At 41.1% G+C, this 19,628-nt stretch overlaps 1 protein-coding gene across 16 annotated transcripts in view; it reads right to left on the bottom strand.

Annotated features, from left to right (window-relative positions):
- Window positions 1-19,628, bottom strand: part of ppfibp2b (PPFIA binding protein 2b) — a 102,056-nt gene that overhangs the window by 4,808 nt on the left and 77,620 nt on the right. For 11 of the 16 annotated variants that reach the window (XM_086208271.1, XM_086208272.1, XM_086208277.1 and 8 more), the window contains 12 exons: window positions 9,953-10,115; window positions 9,656-9,688; window positions 8,644-8,676; window positions 7,913-8,048; window positions 7,609-7,728; window positions 7,084-7,234; window positions 6,469-6,580; window positions 6,291-6,379; window positions 5,832-5,954; window positions 5,136-5,261; window positions 4,023-4,211; window positions 2,355-2,555 (listed from right to left, as the gene is read on the bottom strand). In XM_086208271.1, coding sequence (XP_086064397.1) covers window positions 2,355-2,555; window positions 4,023-4,211; window positions 5,136-5,261; window positions 5,832-5,954; window positions 6,291-6,379; window positions 6,469-6,580; window positions 7,084-7,234; window positions 7,609-7,728; window positions 7,913-8,048; window positions 8,644-8,676; window positions 9,656-9,688; window positions 9,953-10,115 — 1,476 coding nt within the window. Of the gene's footprint in view, window positions 1-31; window positions 2,259-2,320; window positions 2,556-2,712; window positions 2,762-4,022; window positions 4,212-5,135; window positions 5,262-5,831; window positions 5,955-6,290; window positions 6,380-6,468; window positions 6,581-7,083; window positions 7,235-7,608; window positions 7,729-7,912; window positions 8,049-8,643; window positions 8,677-9,655; window positions 9,689-9,952; window positions 10,116-19,628 lie in introns of those variants that run through there. The other 5 variants (XM_086208275.1, XR_015116945.1, XR_015116944.1 and 2 more) reach the window with 5 other exon arrangements.

Here is a 19,628-nt window from a genome sequence, read left to right as displayed (position 1 = left end):
AAAGACACACACACATCATGATGGCAGTTTCAGGGAGACTTGCTTAGGTCACTGTATATAACTGAAGAAATGAATTAGGATTGTACCTGCACCTGCAAGCTGAGCCATATTCAAACATGGGTTACCATGGTGATGGTCAGCAGCCACCTGAGCTCAGACTGGTCAGCTGAAAGGGAAGCTTGCGCTGTGAGGATGATGATGATGATGATGGGAGGTGGTTAGTGGTTGATGTAGGTTAGTGGGGCATGCCATCAGCCAGGGCTCTGCTTTGGTAAAGCCTTATTAATAGGAACACAATTCAAAATCTCACCTGCTTCTCTTTGTGATGGCATTGATTTAGAGAGATGCAGAGTGTGCATATCTCGCACTACATGTCAGGAAGGTTTGCACAAGAACACTTTTCCGGCTTTAAATGAAATGGATGTAGTTTACAGTTTCAATGTATCTTCATGGTCCAGATGAATCATTTTCTAGCTGCCACTCAAACCTCTCACAGTCTGAGTCTTCATTTCACTTCATTGATATTTGCTGATTTGGACACCATTGAGCTGCTTTGGGCTGTTCCTGGGAAAACTAATCTGGAATTTCAGAAACATGTCTTGTTTTGACTTTGGCGCTGGAGTAAACAGTCTTCACTGATGCCTTGGTTTAAGCTTTAATACATGTCTAATAATGGTCAAACTCTGTGACTTGCTGCAGAAATTCAAGCTTAAGATCTAACGCAAACACAATCCCAACATTGCTTTTGTGTAGACATGATGGCTATCAAGCCATTCACAAAATGTAGAAATTGTTTTTAGCAACTTTAATGGCTTCATTTCCTCCCATTGTTGTGGAAAAAAACAGTTCACCTGTTGGAGAAGAAAAGCTAGGATCCTACTACAGTGAATGGCAGCCAGTGTCACCTCAGCATTCTCTGTCAGTGATGGTGGGGGCAAATTTATTCACACTTACTACTGCTGAGGTACTGATGTAGCACATTTTGAGATAAAAATGAACAAAATTGCAATCTTTACCAATACAGTTGAAAGTTAAGGAAATATTGCTATGATCAAAAGATATAGAGTTAAACTGAGTGCCTGCAATAGAAAAGCCGCCTGGTTTTCCTTCTGATCGTTTTCCTTCTAAATTTACTGCTTCCTTTTTTCCATTTAAAGCAGCTACAAGGATATTATCACCTGATTATTTATGTGTGTGAATCTGACACTGACCTACAGAGGCAAAAGAGTTTTCACTGCTTCTATGAAGTGCTTTAAAAAGTTCAATGTTTGGGTCGCCCGCAGACTCAGACGAGAGAAAAAATTCTGATTACAGAGCAACAGAAGCTCCACTCATACATGTTATAGTCCTCAAGCAATATTTAGAAACAACAAACCCGCAGCTTCAACTTTATCACGAGTCAATATATTCTTTCCTTTGAATCACTTCCAAATGCAGGCATTGTTACTGACTGGACTTGAATCCCTTAAATCTCAATAAAAAGTTCTGAAAGTTATTTTGTTTGTATTTGAAGAAAAGGCATTTATACACTTATGATGTTCTTTATTAAATGATTTAGATCAATCTTTTTACATGTACATGACCACATCTTCTTAAGCAGAACCAGATTTTCTTTACTATAAAAATACTAATTACAGTTGATTATGAAAATATTTGTACAAAATCACCACCTCAGGTTCCAAAACAAAACATGCTTTTTCATAATTTCATCTGTAATTACATAAATATTAATTCAATATTAATTAATCCCCCTCACATAATACCATGATGCAAATATTGCACAAATTCATCCAACCATGTGGCATTACTGGAAAAACAAAAGTAAAGTGGAGCTGACAGCAGATTCACACATATATAAAATCATCTAATGGGAGCACAATACTGTGAAATGTCCATGTATACCATATGATTTACAGAAAATGATGTCAAAGGAGGTGGAGTCCAAATGAAAGTTGTTGTCTTGTGATGAGCTAGGTCATGGCACGGGATTGAAGCTGAGTTTGGGTTAGTTAGGCATCTGAGTGGAAATCAAATAGAAATATTTCAAGTATGCTACACTCATCATCTCAGTACACTTTTTATGACAAGCAGCAATGGCCTTAGGACAATCAGACAGGTTTATCTGAGCATCTCAGAATACTCCTCACTTACAAGGCACAGGGTCAGACTGATGGGCCAGGTTTTAAGGAGCAGGGAGGGCACAGGGGCTGAGGTATTAAGGGCAGCAAGCCAAGGAAGCAGAGTAGGAGCAGTGATCGCTGATGGAAAAGTGACAACCAGTCATCTATGTCAATGCAGTATTTTCACAACCGTTGTTATGGAGAAGGGTCAGATTTTCTGTCATCAAACCCCACCTGGTCCCTAGAGCGGTCAGGCTCTCTGTCCAAGATGGGGCTCAGGCCTCTGAAGCCGGTGTAGGGATGCATCTGCATCCCATTGAGTGCACACTGTCCTGACTGAGGCAAGGATGACTCAATAGGACACACATAGTCTGTGGATTCGTCTGGCCGCCGTCTCCTGAGGTGTGTCAGGTTCGAGAAGCCTAATTTTTTTGGCTGTAATGAAAGACATGGAGAAAAAATGGAGGACACAAGATTTAAGTTTAAACTTTTCTTTTACACAACCCTACTACTACCATCAGCCTGAATAACAGGGCACTGGATGGAAATTACGACTTTAATTAACACCTCATGGTTAAATGTCTCAGCACACCTGTCATGTTGCAGTTCACACCCAGACTCCTGCTCCATGTAGTGCAGACCTAAAGGAATTAAATAGTATTTGGCAAAACAAAACTCTCATCTTACTGAGATGGCAATGAATAATGGCAGAACATTATAGAAAGTAAAAAGTCTTTAAGGTTTTGGCCAGTTGGGTGGATGAAAGAAGTAATTTCAATACCCTGGGAAACTGTGATGAGCATTTCTCACCATCCATCAATTGTCTACCGCTTATCCTGTTAAGGATCGCGGGGGAAGGGGGAGGGGCTATCCCAGCAGCCTTTGGGCGAGAGGCGGGGTTCACCCTGGACAGGTCACCAGTCCATCCCAGGGCACATATAGACAGACAACCATTCACACTCACAGTCACGCTTACGGTCAATTTAGAGAACCCAATTAGCCTGGTCTTTGGACTGTGGGAGGAAGCCGGAGTATCTGGAGAGAACCCACTCAGCACAGGGAGAAAATGCAAGGCCACAGACGGTGCTCGAGCTGGGCTCGAACCCAGAACCTTCTTGCTGTGAGGCAAAAATCTAAATCACAAACTTTGTTAAAAATAATCATTATGGAGCCCCTAACTGTATTCTTCAATTGCATTTTAATGTCCTGCATGAAAAATGCCGTGACCACAATGACTCTAAAGTGACTTTTGTGTTTTTTCTTTTTGACATAACATTTACAGCAGTAGAGCTCTCCATGTGTTAAGGTGGGTAATGCACGGTACTAGCCAACAACATACAGCTTTCCAATAAAAGGATCCTTTCAGCTTGCAGTGCTGACGAAAGCCACTGTCATATTATCATGAAGCACTAGAAGGATTTCACTAACCTCCCAGGATGATAGCCAAACCAAATTAAACCTAGTTTTGTGTGTGTATGCTTTTTTTTTGGGGGGGGGGGGGGGGGGGTAACTCACAGTCTTATTCCATACATTTGCCCAACATCACCTATTGAAATATTTTCTGCTTGTGAGATAGCTTAGAAAAAGCACGTATTAAGTGTTCAAGGTCATTACTGGGTCAGCAAGTGTAGATTGTGTGAGTTTTTTCTTTTGCTTCCGTGGAACACAGAGGGAGTTTGAGCTGACACTTAAAGCTGTAAGAAGAGGAGGAAGAGCAGCCCAGGTTTACTCGCCTCTAACAATCTTTATCACGCAGAGGGGTTCAGAGATTAAACTGAGCTGACGCAATGAAGGTCTCATCATGGATTATCGTGCTTTCTTTCACATGTGCAGGGAGAGAGGTTGACTCTTGACTTTCTCTTTTTCCCTCAGCTTATAGTGCCTATGCTTCTTTTGTCTTACTTTGACTTTAGCAGTGGTGCTGAGAGGTGTGTAGCCGGCTGCCTCAAAGTATTCTCGCTTCTCCTGCTGGGCCTGTGCTCCCACAAGGCTGTTGAAATTGGTGGCTAAATGGCGTCTGAGCAGTGTTTTCTGGGGAGGGATGTTCAGCAGCATGGCCAATGTGTCTGAGTTAAAACGAGGTTCCAGCATCTACAAGGAGAGAGAAATATACAAGACCATTTCTATACAAACCCTGGCATGCTGATTTTATGACCTCAGTCTTTCACACTCTTTTAAAAAATAATATTGTCCCATTGAGTATAAACCTGTGTTCTGTGATTCCCCTAGCTTTTTGCCCACAACAAAACGGGTGTTGCTGGCTCTCCCTCTAACTCCCCCTGGATGAAGAATATGCTGCTGCATTCAGAGGTTGCTCACAAACATTTAAAATAATGGTGAAATTATCACCAGGACAAAGTAAAAGGTAAAAGGTCCTTTTAAGCTGAGCATCGCCCCCCCCCCCCCCCTTTTATCCCCTGCTGTTACATCGGCCTGCGCTCCCCTTCCATGAACCAGTCTGCCATCCAGTCCCCCATCAAGCTGGCTTGCTCTCCCTGCCTCCCCTTCCAGAAGCTTCCTTCTTCAACTGTTATTAACATTTCCATGTTTCCCACATTCTGCATTGTAAACTGTTTTCTTGAAACAACATCTACTGCACGTCTGTCCATCCTGGGTGAGGGATCCTCCTCTGTTGTTCACCCTGAGGTTTCTCAGATTTTTCCCTGTTAAAAGGGTTTTCTATGGAGTTTTTCCTCAGCTGATGTGAGGGTCTAAGGGCAGAGGATGTTGTTATGATGCCATGTGAAGCCCTTTGAGACAAACTGTTGGTGAAAACGGGCTCTACAGATAAAATTGCCTTGCCTTGCCTTTTCTGTCCTTTTTTTGAGAACCACAAGACAAGACTGCACTTTCCTTTGAGTATTTATCTTTCTCACGGTGAGTTCAATGCACTTATATTTTTTTTCTAAAATTAAACTTGTGAAGTCATTTATCTGGTCTGCTCTATATAGAAACTTAATAAGTAAACCATGGACACAAAAGAAGCTAATTTACTGTCTCATGAAGCATACTCACTACTAGCCCCCCGTGCACTCCGCTGCCCCTCAGATTTGGTGCGTACTCCGCAAGGTCTACGGATCTCAGCCACTCCATGACTCGGTGGTTCGACCATTGAACTACTTCATTGGGAGTGAACTGGTTCTGAGTCACACAAATGGTTATATTCATTAAAAGAAGACACATGTCAACAGAAATGTTCACTACTTTATGGCACTATGCACAGTTTGAAAATGAGTCCTAAATTTAACACTAGCAACATTCCACAAGAGTTTGTCTTTGAAGATCTGGTCCATCATAAAATTAATCTGTAGTGGTAAAGTGATTGAAAGGATCTGAGTGCAAGGTCCAGGCGAGGATGCCTTAAAACAGTTGTGAAATGTGTGAACGACAACAAAGGCTTATGTTATATTTATGTTCAGCAACACTGACAAAGCCCCGTAACACATTGTTTAATATAATTTTACAATTTAAACTTTGCTTTTTGTAAAGTGTTTAGTTTTCAAAAATCATCGACAAAACCAAATTGATAATACCACAAAAAATATCAAAATATCAATCAAAGCTAACTGTTTTGTGGAGGAAATAAATAACCATTAAATAGAAAACTACCAGAAAATAAGCAAATAAATCAATGCAGCCTTCCCAAGGCTTTGGTAGACCATCAAAGACCCCACTGGAGAGTCATAGCCAATGTGGTCATGTGCATCTTACCTCATTGCTGGGCCTGCGTTTGAGGCAGTGAGCGTTGAACTTGTTCACATGAAGAACATGGATGGCACACTTAATACTGAGGTGATGCAGCTGGCTGGTCACTTTAAGGAATAACAAGTCATTCTGACATGGAGGAGAAAAAAAAAATCATCAGTGCCACCACAAATCTCTCGATGGGCTGCACATTTATGTTTACTCCATACAAACGCCTAGATTGCACAAAAGTGAAATCTGATTTGAGTTGATCTTGCCCAGCTGTTTTGTTTTAATCTAATTTATTTACACTTTATTTTGAAGGGCTGTCTCACTGAGAATCCTTATAATCTCTTTTTCATGAGATTTAACGATCAGCAACATTCTCAAAAAAAAAATCAACTTATATACTCTTGTACAATAAGCAAGTAATGAATTAAACAAATGAAAACGTTATTCACGTCACATCATAAATTGCAAACTCACCACAGTGAGGTACTGCAGCATCTGTCCATCCACTCGTCCTTCATTGAACTGGTCTTTGTACTGAGGAAGGCCAATGTCATCTAGCCAGCCTTTTGAACATCAAATTTCAGTTTTAACAAAAATAACCCTTAGGATACAGTTTGGGAATTCACTGTTTATGTGTAATTTCAGTACATACGCATGACCCAGACATAATCCAGCTCTGCAGACTTTTCATGCAGCTTGCTGCTGACTGTCTTGATGGCTAAATGGAGCTTCTTCCTGTGCAGCGGTTGCTTCATTGCCATTTCCTGGAGACAGACAGAGAACAGTTTCAGATCTTGTCACACGTTGGTAAAGACTCTCAGTCATCCAGGTCATGGTGTCTCTTAAGTGCTGTGTTGTAGTCACCTGGACTGTTTCCATTTCACCTCTTCAAGGAAACTGAAACAGTCCAGGTGACTACAACACAGCATTTAAGAGAGAACTTATCCCAGTTGTATTCATTTACATTATAGCCTGAAAAAAGGAAATAACACAAACATGTATCTTGATGATAAAGTGACTGATGGGGGGGGGGGGGGGTGGGGGGCTGAAGTAGACAATGTGACAGGGTTGACGGCGAAACAAATGAGCAGCTTGAAAAGCAGAGGCAGGCGTAACTAAACCCCAACAAGACAGACAGACACCAACAATGATCAGACAGGTAGAACTAAAAAACAACGGACATGCTCAGCAGAAGATTATTTAGTCAGGTAGACTAGTTAGAGAAAGCCAGACTGTGCACGTGCAAGTGTGTGTGGACAGTACATACCTTCTCCAGATCTTGTGGGGTGGCTGACAGCAAAGTTTGACCACTGGTGACCCAGTGGCGAGCTCCGAGGCAGTACTGACCGAGTCCAATGTCCTCAAGCCACTCACATACCTGCTCTGTGTTCCATTTAGAAAAAGGAATCTTGAGGTCTCTGAAAAGGACAAAAGAAACGTGTTTTAAACCGAACTGGATAGTTTCAGTCACTAAAGAGAAAAGCACTCAACTGGTACTCTGATCAATATTTTTATGTTGTGTTGAAAAGAAACACTTTAAATTCAAAGTATTGAATCTCTTGTGCTTTACGATCGCACAACTCTTTACAATATCACGTTGTCACAGTGGCATACATATTTAAATTAGCCCTGCTGTGCTTGACAGGAAGTTTACATCATTTGTTTACATCTTAACACCCCAGAAACTGTACATTAGACCCTTCATAGCAGCATGATGCTGTACTCACAGTTTTGTGTTGCACTACAACTACTGTTGTATTTTTTGAGCGCAGATTTACTGCACTGATTGTACCGTGTGTTCCCTGAACGTGCCAGTCGGGGTCCAGCTGTTGCTCTGAAGCCTCCCCTCTTGAACTCTCCAAGCTCTGGGTCATGCACAGGCACTGGACTTCCTGACTGACTGCGACGAATTCTGGGGACAACAAAAGCAAACATGAGTGTATTACTACACAGTGAGGCAAAGGTTGAAGGAATGAAAAATAGACAGGAGGAATGAAAAGGCACTTGTTAATTTGTAAGTAGTGTACAATACGCATAATAAATAAATATAGAGCATATTGTATGTATGTTGGACACACAGGACGCTCAGCACTTACTTTCCCCAGAGTTTCTTAATGCCTCTCTGAGTCTTCCTGTTCTCTGGTGAGACAGGGGACTGCTGTCCAGATTCCATTCCAGAGGACAGAGGGGACTGGTCTGACAGGACAAACTCCTCCAGCTTTCCTGACCCTCCTGCCAGAATAAAAAACAGAGCAAAGTGAGTGGTGACAAAAAACCTTTGGTTTGACCACAGACATGAAGATCAGCTGCTCATTTGGCACATCTTTGAAGCGATTGTCAAAAAGGATGTAGAGGGTTTGAAAAGTTATTCAATCGTACTGGCAGTACCCATGTCCTTTGTATATTCTAAATATTTCAAATTGTCACTTTACTACACAAACATTATAATGTGTTGTGTTTTAAATTATGCCAGTTCTGGTGAGTGCAGCAGACAATGGGTCACAACTTGCAACAAATTATACATTTAGCGTTTGTCTCCTTATAATCTAACAGTTAATTCAAAAGTCATTTAAAAAAAAAAAAACATTTTTACACACCAGTTCCCAAAACCTTCCTTCATAAAAATGCAAACAAAATCTGATGACAGGCATTCAAATAAATATGGAAATAATTCCATTTTAATATTAGTAAAGACAATACAGTGGTATGACACACTTCATAATTCATAATTTGTTTCCTAAAATCTTAGTATCTCTTTTCCCATACCCATTTCCTTTGTATGGTGAAAGAAGTACAGACTACATCAGTGTAGTGAAGCAATACCCACCAGCATCATACAAGTCGTGTTTTCCAGGAGATCCTGAGGCAAAGGAGGTTAGTAAAGTGAGGAGAAAGCAAAAGCAGGTATTAGTCACACCCTGTTTATCTCAAAAATAAATGCTGCATACAGTTCATGTTTGTAAGCGTGTTAAGCAAATCCAAGAACCCTAGGCAGGTGCCAAACTGCAAACTCGGATAAAATGATGTCTCCTTTTTGACATGTAAGGCATATCTATTCAACAGTAATTTTGGTGAAGTTGATAAGGCTATTAATATGAAAATTCACACACACACACACACATATATATATATATATATATATATATATATATATAGAATGTACTGGCAACTCCAGACCTGGTGGGTGCTAGGCTGTGTTTGTTCATCCTTTAGAAGTTCAACAAATGCAGTGCTAGAATAAACATACAACTGGAACCTTGGATCTGTTTCTACATAATTACATGCATATTTGGCCAATGATTCTTTTCATCCAAATGCTTTCTGACTCCACATTTTCTGTCTCAGCAACATCCTGCAATAGGCTGTCAGGGAGAGTGTGCCTGATGAGGCACTGAAATCAAAGGAGGATGTCAGGCTGCATCCATGTTTCTTTGTTTTGGATGTCTAACCTGAGCTGAACTGCACACATTCTTCAGCATGTACCCCTCACCCTCTCACAAGGCAGATAGGGGGCTGTGTGCTTCTGTGTCTATGAGCTCTACATGTGTGAGTGTGTGTTTCAATGACTGCTGATTCGAGAGATCCAGACATCATCTTTGACAAGCTTTCTGAGGCATGAGGGAAACCTGAACAATCCGAAAATAATTCCTCACCCTGTGGCTCATCTCTAAGCTTGACTGTGATAGACCTCTTCTCTTCACCAGATCACTGGTGTGAATTAATCCCTCAAAAGACATGTTTGTATGGCTTCTGACTCAGAGCAACACTACTGATAAATTCCCACTTGGATAAAGAATTTCCGATGTTGATGACTGAAGTTCTGTGTGAGCATACAGTACCTAAAGCTGGAGCACTGGCACTCCTGCAGCGAACTGCAGCCAGAACACAGAAATCAGAGTAATCCAACAGCAAAACAGACAAGAGGAAGAAAAGAGCATAGAAAATGAAGCGGTTAGAGAAAAATTAGGTGACAAAGAGTTGTCAAGATTAATCATTTATTTGATTAGGATTTTTGCTTGCTTTTCACCCAGATTATAAAACAATTTCCCAGTGACCCTTGAGTTAGAAAATACTGAAAACACACAAACAAAACAGTTGATTTGATCAAATATGCCGTAGATAAAGGAGAAACTCACTCAGACTGAAGTCCCGGCCATGCCCATGGACAGGAGAGAGCTGACCAGGAGATAAATCCTCTCCATCTCTCTCTCTGCCACTATTCAGGCTGGCCCTCAGCTCATTTTTTTTACTCAACTTCCCTGGCAGAGTCTGGTACTTGTTCAGTTCCATGTGGGGATTCTGCAGAAGACAAAAGTCAAGGCAGCTTTATCAGATTGTTTTAGTATAGTCAGGCACTATCTTTTACAATACATACAATTATCTTATGACAAATGTTTGTTTTGTTGGAATTTGCAATAAGTAGCAGTGATGATGAAAGAGTAGATGCACCTTTCTTTAAACTAAAGTTATAACTAAGGTTCAAATACTAAAGCGGTAGAACCCATTCCCGTACTACTATTAGTTTTCTGTGCTGTGTGCTAGAGTGAACTGGAACAGGTAGTCTGGCTTATTGCTCTTTGTAACAGCTGTTTGAGCGAATCCCTCCTATTGAACATGAATATTGTAGGGTTTGCACCGGTGAAATCAGCTACATATTTCTTCTGATGATGATGAAAACGCTTCGACCTGTATTTGGTATTAACACCTTTCAACTGCAATATTCATCAAAATCAAAAGCAATCTTTGTATGTATACAAGCTGCTCCATTCCATAAGGAGATCTTTGGTAAACAGGATCATGATTTGATTTTCTCCTTTGCACTGTTGCATAATAGTGTGTTTTGGAGGCTGAATGTCTGCTGCTGTTATTTGACCAGCATAAAACTGACTTTAGGAAGAGCAGGAGAAAGGCCAAGAGAAAGAAACAGCTGGGAGGCAGCTATGATGCTGAGCAATCCTGACACGATACTTCAGGTGGGCCATGGCCCTTCATGTGCGTGCGTGTGTGTATACTCAAATTAGTGAGTTGTGTGTATGCTTCTTGATTACAGCATAAACTGTAGTCATATAAAGACATCATTTTCTCAAAGGGAAACCGAAGCTGTGAACTCTGCTCAACACACCAGGAACAAAAGGTCTATAAGGCATCTGGGTCATGACATCTTCTAACCCTAACCCAAACAGTGTCAGGACAAATTATATTAATTTCAATATTAAGAATAACTCGATCTCAGAATCTGAGATTTAGATTCTGGTATATGTACTAGTATTATGTATTACAATAAGCCATTGGCTGAGTTTTATGTACGTTTCCGTCTAACTGTATCTCACTTGTAACTGTTACAGTTGCAGTTATCTTTAGCATTTAAGTTCCAGCAAAATTGTGATAACACATTCAGTTTATTAAAAACTTTTAATTAAAAAAGATAAGGCAGGAAATAAATTCAACTTGTTAATGACCTATAATATAAACTCCATTACCACTCTTAGCTTTAAATAGATGAACACAGGAGTGGTTAATTAATTACTGTGTTGGTCTACTTGATTTCTAAAACATCCCGATAGTGTCTCTTAATGTCTAAATCTGACAGATTTGTAGCAATGTGCTATTTGACTTGTCAAAATTATTATTTAATACCATTTGCCTTTTTCTGTAAATATTTATTTTGTTTTATCATCAGTTCTTAAAGTTAATAATAAAATGCAATGTAACATTATGCAAACAGCTATGGATATTCTGGCTTGTGTTGAATAGAAGAGAGTATAGGTTATACTTTTTGTCAAACTCGCTTTTGACAGGTCTGACCTCAGATTGACCAGATGTCATCCAATGAAATGTTGCCACAGCATGGGTAGGCGGTACCACTGCATGAAAAGTAGGATTTTCGTCAGTGTGGCACTGTAAATTGCCGTGGATGCACAACCTTACTTATTTACAACACCCTCAACACACACACTGTACAGGGTCTGTCCCTGTCCTGTCACTGCAAGGTGATGCTGATGCCATCCTTAGATCATTCATGTTGACTTTTTTTTAGTTCTTTTTCATTGTCCATATTATTCATTCATGCAAACTTCTTTTTTATAATACTAATATCTATCTACCTACCTACCTACCTATATATATATCTATCTATCCATCCATTGAAAGGTAGGCCACACCTCGAGAAATTAATGCTATCATGCTATTCAGCAGAGTCCTGAGCATTCTCACCTCTGTGTCTCATTGAGATGTGTTAAAACCATTGCAGTCAGTTATGGGACTTAGTATATTTTCATAGGACTTTGTGAATGAAATAATAACATTCAAAAATTCAGAGGTGACTTTTTTCTTAGAAAATCTCTGGTATAAATAAATTAGGGCTCAGGATAGCCCAATTAGGCTCTTAAATTTGAGCTTGAATTGATGTATTTAATTAAGGTAAGACAGATTAATTTTTTCTCCCAAACTCCATTTTTAAAATAGCGCTTTCTGTGTTCAAACCCAATCAACCTCTTTCAGCAAGTCCACAGACCAACGAGAAGAAACTGTTATACGGTAACAGCGGGCTTTCTCGTCAGCTCACCAGAGAGTTTACTATCTTTGCTACCGCTGTGAATGACCAGTTAGCTGCGGTAAACTCCAGGTTGCTGATGATGGAGGACCGGTTGGCTGCGCTGGAGTCAAAGGTCTGTGTTGGAGAGACTAATTCTACGAAGAGAAGATGGTGCACAATCCCAGAATCACGGCAGGAATGATTGGTGACTAGCTAAACTATGAGATGTTTGGTGGCTAGCTACGCTAAAAGTAAGACTATTATCCATGGCTAGTTCAGCTAAAGTAGCCATAACGTAAGCTCTTAATCAGCTAAAGTTAACCTAGTGGCCTTGTAATAGAAAAAGTTTGCAGAACCAGTGTGATGGTCTTCATTAAATTGTTTTTTCAGTCTTATAATTTACAGTTGGTACGTCTACTACCCAACGCAGAGACAAATTGTAGGTGCTACGCACCAGAGCAAGGGTAAGATTTATGCTTTCGTTCTGCTGTATAATGAAATAGGTACGTTAATAGATACTGATCTTAACCATGCATTTTGCTTTTGCAGGCTGATCTCGCCTCTAATTAGGCAATGACCTCTTACCTGCTTGGAGCGCTGTCTGCAAGTCCAGGTTCACATGGTACTGAGAATGACCACATTGTGTGTAAGTGGCTTTTACTGCTTTCTCATTCCTTGTTTAATTTGACTGTGGCTTCTGCGTTTTTTTATTCACACCGCTTCCTCTTAATTGTTTTCCACCTTCCTATAAGACTTACTACGAGACTGCGTTGGAACTTCAGGTTCAGCAAGCCAGAAATGGCGGCGCAGGCGGAAGCTGTCTGGAGATCAGATCAGAGTAGTTGAAGAAGAAAGAGGGTAAGACTTATTAGATTAGATTGGTTGTTGGTTGATGTGACTATTATTCAGGTACATTAATATGTGTTTTCTATACGTCGCACATTGTGTTGTACTGATTAACTTTGTTTTTTTTCCAGCCGCTTGGAAGCGTGATGGTGTGTGCTAGCAGACGATGAGGTTGAGCTCTGGAAGTGCGCGACCGTGGACTTAATGTAGGATGAGGGAAACGGCATTAAGGCGGTTTGTCGGGATGGATTGTGCGACCTTGGTCCTCTCGGAGCAAGAGGCTATCGGACCTCTGTTCAAAGCTACAGTCCAGATCGGAAGCGAACTCAAATACAATGCAACGCACTGCAGACGACTGAGCGAGACACAATGGTGACATTTGAGGCTGCAAGCAGTTTATGCTGCTATGGAATTTTAGGTGTATTGTGCAGGAGGTTATGTGTTGCTCGGTCTATGGTTTTTGCTTGAACTAAAAGTAAGGGACAGACAGACAGGCAAGGCTTCAAGTGGAGAAACAGAACACCCGAGAAAAGTTTAAAAGACTTTACCAGGTGATCGACCAGTATTCTGCAGAGGCCAAGATGATACAAAGTAGACAACATAAGCGGGTAAATTACCCAATCAGCACCCTGCCATGTGTTTACATCACATTTTAATCCCCACTCGGCTCCCTTGGAACACCAGCGGAGCATGAACCAAAATGGTAATGGTTCGTGCCATGTGGAGGCCAGTGGAAACGGGGACAAACTGACAGGACCCCACCCGACACAAGCCGAAGTGAGCCAGTGGAAACGCACCCTAAATCACAATATTGTAAACATGTCTTTAACAAATGCACGGAGGATGAAGAGAAAGGGTAAGATAGAAACTTTTTATCCCCAATGGAAATCCACATAATCCCTGAGGGAAGTAAAACATCTAATGTGAAGGATATTGGTGTCTGATGGCCTAGAGGTGATTTTTTTTTTTTTTTAATGAGTCATCTTTGAAATATTCATAGCTATATTTTATCTCATGCAGAACCCGCCCAGAAAAATGTGTTTAAGTATTTTTGCTCATTTATATTGTTGTTTGTTTTCTGTTTTACAGCTGAAGCAGTACAAAGACATTGGCAGAGACTGCAACTATCAGCAAAGAAGGAGACTGGCCAGAGATCCTAACCACAACTGCTTGTATTTAGTCCTTCTAGGATTCATTGATATGCAAAATGCAGTGATCCAAGCATATGTTGGGTTTGCTCAAAACACAATCTTATAAACTTTACGGGATTAAAAAAAAAAAATGTCTGACACACACTGTATTCTAGATGCACTGCTTGAAGCTATCAAAGAATTAAATCAAGACTCTGACCAGCAAAGTATAATTCTGTTAGCACTGCTTGAAGCTATAGAGGAATTAAATCAAGACTCTGGCCATGTGGCACAACCGACTGACCTTGACCCTGACCTACTTCAAATTACAGAAAGCACTCCATGATGCTTATCAAAACCTTCAGACTGTTCAGAACAAGTCCTTTAAGTATCTGCAACAACAGCAGCAGCATTCTGACCCTTAATATCAACGATAGTCAAGCCCAGGAGCACGGTAGAGAGTTACAACATCTGGCAAGCCTGAGCAATCAAACAGAGGTAACCCTTAACGACACAGGCAGATTTGAACAGATACTTTAACGTAAAATTGTGGTGTATTACCGACAGTCGGAGACCAAACTCATTCACTGATTAAAACAGTTTGTCAATACATCTCATCCGCTGTATCTTGTTTCAGAACCGTAAGTGCGCAGATGATAGATGTATAATCTGCTGGGAAGAGTGTCCTACCTACTCAGACAAACAGTGACCAACACTTATTTTACATTAGGTATCTGTAACATAAAAATGATCATACAGAGGCTATATTCTTTTATGATTTTGAAACATTTGTCAAACAGGAAGGTGTACACGTACCCTATCTGGTGTGTACAAAATCGCTCGCTTGTGAAGAGTAGAACGCTTACGGTCTAGACTGCACTCAAAAGTTTGTCCAAAAAGGCAAGAAAGAAAAGACACAAGAGGGCTAGGTTCACAGCGCATAATGCTAAAGTATTTGACAGTTAATATGTTAATACTTGATCCTCAGTTATCTGGAGGAAGAGCATATGACGCCCTCTATGATCATGCAAGGTAGTGAAATTATCATTTCCACAGAATCCAATTTCCAGTTGAGGTTCATTGACTCCCCATTTTTCCTTACCATGTGTCTCTGGGCTATACCCAAGGCATTAGGTTTTGAGGATAAATCTAAGTCATTTTCCTCACCTAATCAGCTCACACGAGTGATTAAAGTACGTAGGTCCTTACCCGTCTCCCTCCAGTTACGGCGTATAACACGTGTCCTCTGCAGGGCAGGAAGAATTTCACAGTTGGTACAGAGAGGTCTCTTTAGGCATGTTTAATAATGAGAAAGAAGCTCTGTATTTCTGTCAAAACGACATTGAAACTCTGAGGGAGAGTTGTGTGAAATTCAGAGACCAGTTTATCGATGAACCATCATACTTTTATCACCCCTCTCAACTTGGATATTCTCACCAGATCTCCTATCTGAAATTTCATCTTTATTTCAGGATGTGGGGAGATTGTATCATACAGGTTAAGAAACACTTGATCTGCGTTCTCTGAGGTCACCTCAATAGGGGATCATTTTTATACTCCCATGGTAACTGTGGTTGTAGCTATTTGTCAGATTGGTTAAGACCTCTAGGTAACGTCTGGTGTTAGGGGCCTGTAACATGTCTACACATTCTTGTTTTTAACGTTCGATTAAACCTCTCCACCACCGAGGACTTTAAGTTGCTTGCTTTAAAACTGTTGCTATGATCAGTCAAGGCTAGCATGTCGCAGGGATTGGTTTGACATTTTTTCAGCAGTATTGTCACAAAGACTCTGTTTCTCCGATGTACTTGTGTGGGTTTATGCAGTTTATACAAGTCCTGCTCACTCTACTTCTCTAAAACTACTGGGGGGTAAAGCGGGTTGTAATAAACTTTTGTCATTACCCCTTTCTCAGCCATCCTGTCTTCTAAAAGCTTCAAACACCATCTGCATTATTGTTCTGCATTAGCTAGGTTTTAAACCTTTTAAAAAAAGAACAGACTCTTATCTATATTTGTTTTTAATATGCCAACAAGAAACAAGCTCAAAAACATATGATTTTAAAAAAGTGGCAAAATGGGTATGTGTCAAAAAAAGTGACAAACAGGATACATGATTTAAAAAAGTGACAAATTCAGAAAACTGGGCACAAAACTTTTGTTTGTTTGTTATTTTGATGGTTTTTTTTATATTGTTTTCTTCTTTGAATATAAGTTTATGAAAAAAAAAAGTTTAACAGTCTCTGGTATATCGTTCACTGACCAGCCGCAGTTGTCTGACTTTTGCCACATCCTGCCCCAGCAGATTATCATAAGCATCGCTAATAGCATCAAAGACTTTCTTGACCATTCTCAGTTCATGCTGCCACAGCACAGACTTGAAAATCCTCCATTCTGATGTTGCAAGTGATCAGCAGACAGTGAATGTATGGAATAAAACGGGGGGTGAGGATTCTTTTCCTTAGCTGGTAAAAGTGATCCACAAAAAAGTCCTCCACCAAGACCTCCAGACACTTGTGCTGTCTCTGGTGGGGGTGATGGGTCTTACACCCATGGCACTGGTCGATATAATATTTGCGGAAGACAATGTTGAGAAGATGACAAATGCCTTATTTGATGGTATCGATACCTCGTCCTCTTCAATCTGACACCAGCATAGCAGCAGGATCGGATGGAGAACCAGGAAGGGTGCTGAAGTCACGTGCCCATCAGCTTGCTGCTGTATTCACCACCATCTTCAACCATTCGCTGCAGCAGGCCACAGTCCCCACCTGCCTAAAAAGTGCCACCATAATCCCTGTGCCCAAATCGTCTGCCATCACAGGGTTGAATGATTACCGACCTGTGGCCCTGACACCGGTAATTATGAAATGTGTGGAGAGACTGGTGCTGCAGCATGTCAAGGCCTACACCCCATCTGGCTTTGACCAACATCAGTTTGCCTACAGGTCCGATAGATCCACAGACGACACCATCTCCATCGCCCTCAGCCACATCGAGAGCCCCAAGACATACATCAGGATGCCGTTTGTTGACTTCAGCTTGGCATTCAATTCCATCAGATCAACAAACTGCAGACACTGCAGCTTGGAATCTCTCTCTGTCCGTGTATCAAGGACTTCCTGATTGATAGACCCCAGCAACACAGGATGGGCACTTCCACATCCTCCGCCATCATCCTCAATACTGGTGTTCCACAGGGCTGTGTTCTCAGTCCAGTCCTGTAAACATTGTATAACCACGATTGTCTCGCCACCAACGGCTCCAACAACCTCATCAAATTTGCTGAAGACACAACTATTGTTGGACTGATCAGCAATGATAACGAGGCACCATACAGGGAGGAGGTCCAAGCACTGGCGGCCTGGTGCAGCGAAAACCACCTCAAGCTCAACACCAAAAAGACAAAAGAAAGGATCATAGACTTCCGGAGGAAGTACCAAGCTGCACTCAGGCCTGAACATCAACGGGGAAGAGGTGGAGTGGATAAGAAGCTTCACGTTTCTGGGCCTGCACATCTCAGAGGACCTGAGCTGGACTGTGAACACCACCCAAATTATTAAAAAGGCCCAGCAGTCTTTTCTTTCTGAGAATGCTGAGGAGGAACAAACTCCTTCCACCTCTGCTCAAAAACTTTTACCACTGCACAACACAGAGTGTTTTGACCTACGGATGTACGTTGTGGTATGGAAGCTGCTCTGCATCCGAGAAGAAACAACTGCAGCAGGTCATCAAGACTGCACAGTGAATTATCGGTTCCCTGCTTCCACACCTGGAAGAGATTCACTCCAACCTTCTCCTCCGACGGGCCACAAAGATCCAGGACAATCCAGCCCACCCAGGACACCTCTCTCTTCACAAGCCTCCCCTCTGGTAGACTCAGAGTCATGAGAGTCCACACTACCTGACTAAAGAACAGCTTCTTCCCCATGGTTGTGAAAAGACTGCTGTGGGGCTCATGAAGCCCCCCCCCCCCCCCCCCAACACACACACTAATACACTACTACCTCCCAGCCAACGGCCTACTACACAGCTTGCTATTTATTAGGGCCTGAGCCTGAAGGTACTTCAGCGAAGACCCTATTATGTTTGCTTGTTTATATATTCTATTTATATATATCTATCTATCTATATATATACACATACATACATACATACTGTCCAGTGTGTGTGTGTGTGTATATATATATATATATATATATATATATATATATATAACATTTCTAACTGCACTTAACTTTGGATACTTTATCTATACTACTTTTTTTTCCATTACATCGCCATACCTCACTGGATCAGGAAAAAACACACGAGGCAGGGAAAACCCTGGGAAAGGGGTGGGGAAAACTATGGGAAAGGGGAGGGTAGCAGGGTGGCAGCATTTCATTGTTGGGGGTGGGCTCAAAGGTACTGCCTACTTGTGACATGGCAACATCTCATTGGATGACCTCAGGTCAACCTGGGGTCAGAACTGTCAAAAATGAGTTTGACAAGAAGTGTACCCCTATATACTCTAATAGAACATTAATTCAATCGTAGTCTCATTCTGTGTCATCAGTTATCCGAGAAAATCTTAAATTCCATTCAATGAAAATGACATAATTCTATTATAAATTTCCAATTGTTTGTAAAGAAAAAGAGAAAATTTCCTGACTTTTCCAGGTTTTTCATGACAACTGAAACCCTCTTAGTTATTTTCAAATTTAATCTTAACTTAGAAGAGTGCTTAATACCTACATGTGGATGTGATGCTTATTATGCAATGCAATTCACAGTGTTAGAGCTACACGATATATCGTTTGAGCATTGTCATCACAATGTATGTGCGCGTAATAGTCACACTGCAGATCCTGCGAAGTAGGAGGCAAATGAACTAAATGTGTTCTCGTTTAATTTCAAGGGTACCTGACACACACTGCATACAGCGATCCACCAGACACAATCGTTCTTAATCAGTTTGCCAAAGCAGGCCACGCCCCTGCATATGGAGTGAATCGCTGGTAACAACATTGAAACATCAGCAATGACCAAAAAAAAAAAAAAATCGCCCAAAACAGAGACTTTGTGCCAAAAAGAAAAGCAACGTCAGTTATCTGCAATTATTTTGGCTACAAGAAGGATGATATTGGCCAAACACGTGTTCTGTGTCAACACTGCCTTGCATCTGTTGCCACAATGAGAGGTAACCCAACTAATTTGTTTGACCATTTACGTGGGCACCACACAACTATGACGAATGCAAGGCCAGATCTGAATGTCATCCAAAACAAAAAAAACATTTTGGAAGCCTTTGCAGGTGTTA

Source organism: Aulostomus chinensis, chromosome 7, assembly GCF_037954235.1.
Source record: "Aulostomus chinensis isolate RoL2024-O1b breed Wild chromosome 7, RoL_Achi_v1.0, whole genome shotgun sequence".
In the NCBI taxonomy this organism is placed as follows: Eukaryota; Metazoa; Chordata; class Actinopteri; order Syngnathiformes; family Aulostomidae; genus Aulostomus; species Aulostomus chinensis.
This window is presented reverse-complemented; position numbering and strand designations above follow the sequence as displayed.